The sequence below is a fragment of the Cannabis sativa genome, unplaced genomic scaffold (genome assembly GCF_029168945.1).
Source record: "Cannabis sativa cultivar Pink pepper isolate KNU-18-1 unplaced genomic scaffold, ASM2916894v1 Contig3, whole genome shotgun sequence".
Lineage (NCBI taxonomy): Eukaryota > Viridiplantae > Streptophyta > Magnoliopsida > Rosales > Cannabaceae > Cannabis > Cannabis sativa.
Genome location: NW_026870039.1, coordinates 3,778,937 through 3,787,028, shown reverse-complemented (window position 1 = coordinate 3,787,028; position 8,092 = coordinate 3,778,937). Strand labels below are relative to the sequence as shown.

Here is an 8,092-nt window from a genome sequence, read left to right as displayed (position 1 = left end):
TGTCCAACTAGAATTATGTAGCTAAGTCTCTTCTTTAACTCTATAAATACTTATTGCGTCATCACAATTATATACTTTTGATAATTAGGTAAATAAAAATTACTTCTAACAAATTTAGAGATTTAAGAAAGAAGACTTATTTAATAGTATGACACTATCGAATTGAGATAATAGTGATAGATATGTATTTGAGGGAAAGAGTTGGATTTCATATGTATCAAAAAAGAATGATGATGATTAAAATAAATAATAAAAAAGAAAAAATTGTAAATAATAAAGTCACTAACAATTTCCATATATAGTGTTATTTAATAAACATGGATAATGTCACAGTACTTTAGAAAAGTATGCTTCTCTTGTTTGGCAGTAACTGCTATTCCAACAAAAAGAAGGGTTACAGTAGTTTACATAGTTAAACACACATATCATCAATATATATATATATTTATAAATATATATATTAATCCTATATTTATATAATGGTCATTCCTTGTATATCAAGAGAAAAACCAAAACAATCTTATTATTACAAACCTTTCTTCTACTATAGCTTGTTTATTAAAGATCAATGTGCCTAATTATATCAGCTCATCATGATCATAATCAGTAAGTAATTAATAAGGGTACTCTCCCACGTAATTGCCTGGGGGATTGTAGCTGCACACAACGTAATACCATCCGTTGGTGCACTGGACCCTGGCGCACCCAACTTGAGTGGAGTCAGTCCAGACCACCTGAGTGTAATGGAGGCACTGCTGTCCATTCACGCACGAGTTTGAGTAGTAGTCATAGTAAGGCTTCTCGGCCACCCACAGGTTGACCGCGACTATGCCCGTGAACGATGCTGAGCTGCCTTTGGCTAAGTTTTCCCCATAAGGGCCGTTAGAGTGGACCAGATTACAGTCTCCTTTTCTTTGGTTTGCATAGTTTAGTGCATAGGTTGCCAGAGTGGTGTTCCACACTATGTTGCTCACCCCAACTTGGCTCCTAGGTGTGTTGTGGGTGTTGACGAAGTCTTGTGGGGCGCTTTGGCCTTGGCAAAGTCCCAAAACAGAAGTTAACATAATAAGTACTAACATTGTTGAGATTTTAGACAAATCCATTGTGTGTTGTACTCGTCGTAATGTATATAAAATAAGATAAGTTAAATAATCTTTGTAGTATTGTATATAGTGGGTTGTTGTGATGATTGACTTTGAGGATGTTAATACGGTATTTATAGAGTTGGAAACTATGTAAGTGCATGAACAATTGTTGAATTTAATTAGAAGTAAATAGTAATAAACAAATCATTTCCCACTTTTGAGAGTTTTGTACACTTTGCTGCAACTTTTAGTAAAGCATTAATCGTTAATAAAAGAAAGCTTAGTGGTACATATTGTTAAGATAACTTCTATATGTGTTATTTTTGTCAAATTACTCAAAGTAGAAATGGGTGAAATTAATAAAAATACTATTGAATGTGTTTTTCCTCATTGATTTTATCCCAGTATAATAGTAGTATAATCAACTTGTAAATGATAACTCGATAATCACTAGAGTATAATGTGAGCATAATATATTAAAATATATTTAGTGTAATTGCTTAAAGAAGAGTAGTCCAAGATAAAATACTCGGACAGAGACACTTGGAGGTACAAAACTAAAATAACAAAGCGTAGTTTCATTTATAGGAAATGTACATGCACCATGAGCAGGGCCGGCCCAAGTATTGGGCAGCTTGGGCCATTGCACAAGGCCCCCATTTTTCTAAAGTCTATTTTTTTTTTTAAAAAAAAAGGCCTATTTTTTTTTCTTTTTTTCCTATTATTTATACATAAATAAAAAAAATTTAATTGAAAATTTATGAAGCAATTAAAAAAAAAACTACTAATAGAATTGTAGTTTTAATGTACATGGTTTTTTTTTTTTTTTTTTTTTTCTTATATGGCCAAATTTTAAAATTTCGCACAAGGCCCCCAAAATGCTTGGGCCGGCCCTGACCATGAGACATGTAAAATTTTAGTTATATTTGGCACAAAATACGGTTTTGTGAATTTTTTACATAATTTTTATTATTGTGATCTAACTGATAATTGTAAATTTTGATATAAAATTTAATATGTCATTTAATATTTTTTTAATAATTTATTAAAAATATAAAATAATAATAATGTAAAGATAAATATAAAATTTAATAATAATAATAATAATAATAATAATAAAGGTCATTTGATGTAAGAGTGATAATTTAAATCATGACACTACAACACGATATGATATGAAGTCCACGAATTATTGTGGGTTAAGGTAATAAAAAATAGGCATTGGTCAAAATTGGGTCGAACTCAAATGACACGATTATTATTTGGGTTGGGTTAGGGTTAACACATGTGACATGAAATCAATACGAATTGACTCGCTTATTATTAAATTTTATATTATCTTTATATTATAGAAAAATATATAAATTAAAAAGAAAATTACTTACAAGAATATAAGATAAATATGTATACTTATATCAATAATTTTACTCATTCTATTTGTTAATTTGTGATAAATTATTTCAACTAATCAATATTATTTAATTACAACTTGATGTATTTTTATTTAGTATATTATTTAAATGAATAAAAAAAATTATATTTAAAAATATATATGAATTAAAAATGGGATATGTATTTTAATATAAATATAGTCAACAAGTAAATAAGACAGGTCGATACGAGAACACGACACATCGTGTCAGGGTTAAGATCACTACAAAAAAACAACTATTTTTAGTGATAATTTTTTAGTCACAACATAAATTTTTTGTGACTAAATGTGACTTTTGGTCACAATAAAAAACTATTTGTGACGAAAACAAAGTATTTAGAAACAAGTTGTCACTAATTTACTTTTAGTCACAACAAGTATTGTGACTAAAACCACATTTAGTCACAACAAATTGTAATTTTTGTGACTAATACATTTAGCCACAGACTTTTTAGTCACGACATAGGAATAATAATTAATAATTAGTTATAACTTTTTTACTTTTAGTCACAAATTTTGTTGTGACTAAAAGTAAAATTTTTTGTAGTGGATTTTTTAACATGAAATATATAGAAGAAATTGCATTGTATACCCATTTTATTATATTTATTTTGATTTTTACCTTTATTTACATATTTTTTAAATTAGTATCTTTTCCCCATAAACTTTAACATGTACCAAATCACGTCCCCTGAACTTTTTGGTCGTTAAAAATTCCCTTTGAACTATTGAGATTGTTGGATTTAAGGACTTTTGTCTAATTTCATACAATTTTACTATTTTAGTGATTGTTTATGTACTAAACCATGCTCCCCAGACTTTGATATCTACCAAATCATGTCCCTCGAACTTTGACATGTACTAAATCATGCCCTTTAAACTTTCATCCATCCTATAATTTTATACTTAAATTGGACAAAAATCCTTAAATTCAACAATCTCAATAATTCATGGGGCATTTTTAACGACCTTAAAAGTTCAGGGGGCATGATTTGGTACATGTCAAAGTTCAAGGGGAAAAAAACCTAATTAGCCTATTTTTTAAAATATACCCGCTTTTATAGGTGATGTTCCCATTATGCCCTTAGGTTAATGTAAAATATGTGCTAGACTTAAGTGAAGAGTGATAGTATATTGGTCAATCCACTCAAAAAAATTGGTATATTTTAATAAAATATAATAGAGAGTATTTTTGATTAATAGATAAAAAAAAAAAAAACATTCCTCAACTTATCCCAAATATATATGGATCAAGTTAGAGTTGACCAATTAATATTAGTTTACTAAAATATCATTACAAGTAGTTAAAGTGTTTTAAGAATAAAATACATTGAAGGGTAAAACAGAAATTTATCCCTACTTGATGTAGATCATCTATAGAGGATCTTTGAATATTTGGATTGAAACAATATGTGATTCAAAGCGCATCTATTTTTGGTATATTTAGTGTTCTATGTAATTAGGAATGCAATTCCGAATCTATAGTGGAGTTAGGAGGAAATAATAAGTTAAAAAATTTACTTGGTAAATTTTGAATCTACTTGTTGGGAGCTTGATTATATGGTCCCTACACTAATTGGGATAATATTATTTTGTAGTCCCAATTTATTGATTTTAATTAATCAATTAGAATTCTAAATAACACTATGTCTTGTTTGTGAATTTTTCACTAAACAAAGGCTTATTTGAGAAGAAAAGAAGATTTAGGATTTGTTTATTATTAATTAAAAGAATCTGCAATGTATTATTAATAAATAATTTAAATGATAATGTTATTTGATAATTATTTATAATTATTAAATACATAGAATTGACATTTATAGAGTTAGAATTAAAATATGGCATTTGTGAAAAGAAAGATGAGTTAAATAAAATGGCAAAATTGAAATCTTAAGGCCCATTAAGGGTTCAGCCTAGGTGGATCAATAAAGCTATAAATAGATAAGTATAGCTCTTATTTTTAGATGACTCTATTATCCTTTGTTAGACAAAATAGAAAGAGAGTCACTATCTATTTCGAATTCCCTCTTCCTCTTCCTCAAATAATTCGAAGCCTATGGTGAATTGAGAGTGTGCTCACTCATGTCAAAGCAATACCTAGCATAGTGAGGAAGACTGTGTCTAACCAAATTGAAGGAGAGAAGATCCAAGTTCAGATCTTGATAATGCTCTGCTACAGACAGGAATCAAGGGCTAGAGATCTGAATAGAATGAGTCATTATATTCCGCTATCATCAATGTAAGGATTTGTTAATCTCTTAAGTGTTTATTTCATTGTTTTAAGAAAATCATATTTAGGATATTAGATTATAGTCTATAATAAAACATACATGTTAGTAAATCTAAATCCTAGTAAAATAAATTTCAACACAAAGAAGCCAGAAGGCATAAGAAGACTAAGCACAAGTGCTAAGATGGAACTAGAGTTTGAGTGGAGATCAGAGGGTTGTGCCAGTGACACTTAGTAGTCATGTGAGCTTACGAAGCTCAGGAGGGGTGCTAGAGTTTTCATGAAGGCCAGAGGGTTGCATCGTTAGAACTTAATACATCAAGGGAGCCTGGAAGGGTGTGATGCTAGTGGGAATCAGTTGGATGGTTGAGTGGACAGTGCATGCATATAGAAATCAAAAGGGGTGCTATATGAGAGAGTTGACTCGAGAGTCACATCTTGTGGGATGCACTTTTTGATGGTATGGTGAGCATGAAGAGTTGGGAAATTAGGCATTCACGTGTGGGCATGTTGTCGAGGACGCCAACAGATGAAGTGGGGGAGAGACCCTCACTGTTCACTCAGTAGACTAGATATTCATTTCAAGCATCGAGATGATTATCATGGAGATGGATAGTTATTCAGGATGTAAAGTCAAGAAAATTCAGAACATAGGCAGTGCAAGTTATCTAGGGTGAAAGTCACCAAGACTCAAGTACTAAGATAACACCATGGCTATATTGGCCTAAGGTGAAACTCAGCAGGACTAAGGTACTAAGGCACTAAGGCAACATAGAAATATCGAGGGGCAAAGAGTCATAATGACTGAGGCATTAGTTTAACATCTTCATCAAAGTGACATTTAGAATAGAGGGACTGTATGCAAGTATGAAGTTAGCTTGCGAGCTATACCTTGAGAGATATTCCTCTAAGAGAAAATTTCTTCCCAAGTTGAAGTGGGAGCCCACTAATTCATATGTTTGAAGAATCTAGGTACTTGTTCAGTTTTGGTGTGTGGATCCAGAGAGAAAATTACAACATATGGATTGTTTAGTGCAAAGACTTGCATGATTTCTGCAAGCTACATATAGATAATATGCATGGATGTAGGCTGAGATCAAGAGTGAGCTAGTTTGCGGTATGTTATGGGTGTGATTTGCGTTTATGGGAATAATGGTATTGTATGGGATATTATAAGTCGAATGGTTCAAAAAGCATATGCTGATGGGAGATAGCAGATTGGGATGACTTCAAGTCTTAAGAGTAAGACTTCGTGTTATCAAGTTTGTCAAAATTTAGCAAGTCGTTAGAGGATGCAGGGTTGAGTTTGGGAGATAGACTTGTGACACAGTGTAGGAGAAGCCGCAGGGCCGCAGGCCTTTTGTATGAAGTCATGGGTGTGTGGTAGTGCTAGAGGGCCAATATTGAGTACTTCGCGAAGAGATTGTGTGCAAGAGTGCACTTGGTGCTGCATTGGGTGCAGTTGGCTTGCGAGCCTCGTCCAAAAGAGGCATATCAAATTTTGTCCTGCGCTAAGAGTGTCTTGGTCGATTGCCATTAGGAGGATGGTGCGCCAATGAGTTGGCTTGTGAAGTTTTTGGAGGGACTTTTCTAGAGAAACTTTGCTTCAGTGGAAGCGTATTCTGTAGGTGTTGTTGGATACAGTTGGTTGCGAGCCTCACCTTGAGGGGTGCACCATACTTAGTCCTTATTAAAAAGAGTATGCATTGGACAATTGGCGAGTGAACTACCATCAGATGATGTGTTAGCTTCAGAGTTAATGTTGCAAGAGCTACTTAGTTAACTGGAGGGACATTGTGATAGACTCAGAGGAGTTCATGTTGGAGTAAGTATTCAAGGGCGGAGGGACTACTCCATGGGTGATTATGAATAACGACAATGGCGCAGGTTCCTTGATTAACTCTAAGAGTGGGCGAGGGAGATTGTCACCAAGAGGATGTAACTATAAAGATAGAGAGACAAGTGTAGACATAGGATTCGGAAGAAGCTTAGAGTAAGCTTAGGATTTGAGATCAGGAAGATTTGCCTACAGTTCGTCGATGAGGGCATCAACATGTTAAAGTGGGGGAGATTGTAACGTGATACCCACGATGGCACGATACAAGCTAGGTGATGCCCATAAGGTAGCCAAGTGGTGGTCAAGTAGTGACGCATGTTGGTGTGCATCTTTGGTGGCATGATAATGCTTAGTTTGTATAGTAGTGGCATTTTTATAAATATGTTCAATATTGTTCAAATTGGGACGAGACTTGGTATTTGCCATTTATTTAGGTTTATGAATATAATAGTGCAATTGGATTCAAGAAAATTTATGATTTGGTATATGGTGATGACCATATGTCTATAGACCAAAATTATATATGTTCCTAGTAGAATGTTAAAAGTTTAGAATGCTCCTTAAGGGGGAGTAGCTGGTGTCAACTCTCCACCACCCATTGTCACCTTAGTTCTAAGTGAACTACTAGTAGTCAGTGGTAGGGCGGGCATATGAGGACCACAAGGGGACTCATATGTCTCCATAAGTTGGAATACTCATGGACACTATCTAGCCGACCTGATAGCGGATCTAAAAATGTTGCCAAAGTTTAGCATGTATGTTTCTATTGGTTTGCCGGTATGTCGCTTGCACGGGACATGGACTAAAACTTCTGAGAGACGTTATGGTGCGCCTGGCCACGAGTCTTAACAGGAGATGACACGGGTAGTTATTCGTGGGCTAGTTTACACACGCTCATGGGGCAGATGCACCATGCTGAAAAAGAGAGAGATTCAACGTATGCTACTAGTTTGGTGGCTTGTCTCGAGGGCCTGCCAACATGCGTGGAGGCATGGTGCCTTGAGGATTGGACCATGAACGTATGGAAGTTCTTGGGCGATGAGGAAGATTTTTCGAATAGTATCGAATGGGACATAATTAGAAGCATTGGCACGTTAGTTTAGTGTTGGCATCTTGCCAAAGATGCTACATTGGTCACGAGTGACTAGGTGAGCGATGGTGTTGGAATTGGCCTTATCATAGTGGGAACCTATAGATAGTGTAAGTATCTTGACTAGAAAGCCTCGATGCATGAATACTCATTAACGCTTGCTAGCATGACTTGGCAGGAGTTGAACCGTGTGAAAAATAAACTCATTGTCACTCGAATGGTTAGAAGGCTGACCTTAGCTTAAAAAAGTCAATGTGTCGCACAGTGATTCAACTACCTAAAAAGGTGAGCCCATGCACTAGGCACCACTAGCACTTTATAGTTTATACCAATGCTTGTAATATATATATTTTTCATTTAACCAAAATATATTTACATTGATTCTAAAACAATTCTACGATGTATATATTTTTACACA

General features: G+C 33.9%; 1 protein-coding gene across 1 annotated transcript; it reads right to left on the bottom strand.

The window, feature by feature from the left end:
• Positions 1-440: 440 nt before the first annotated feature.
• Positions 441-1,169, bottom strand: LOC115702492 (pathogenesis-related protein 1A-like). The gene has a single exon (XM_030629932.2). The coding sequence runs from the start codon at positions 1,101-1,103 to the stop codon at positions 615-617; it is 489 nt and encodes a 162-aa protein (XP_030485792.1). The 5' UTR covers positions 1,104-1,169; the 3' UTR covers positions 441-614.
• Positions 1,170-8,092: the final 6,923 nt, after the last annotated feature.

What these genes read in the sequence shown, in the direction of transcription:
- LOC115702492 (XM_030629932.2), bottom strand. Translation starts at nt 1,103, where the DNA reads ATGGATTTGTCTAAAATCTCAACAATGTTAGTACTTATTATGTTAACT.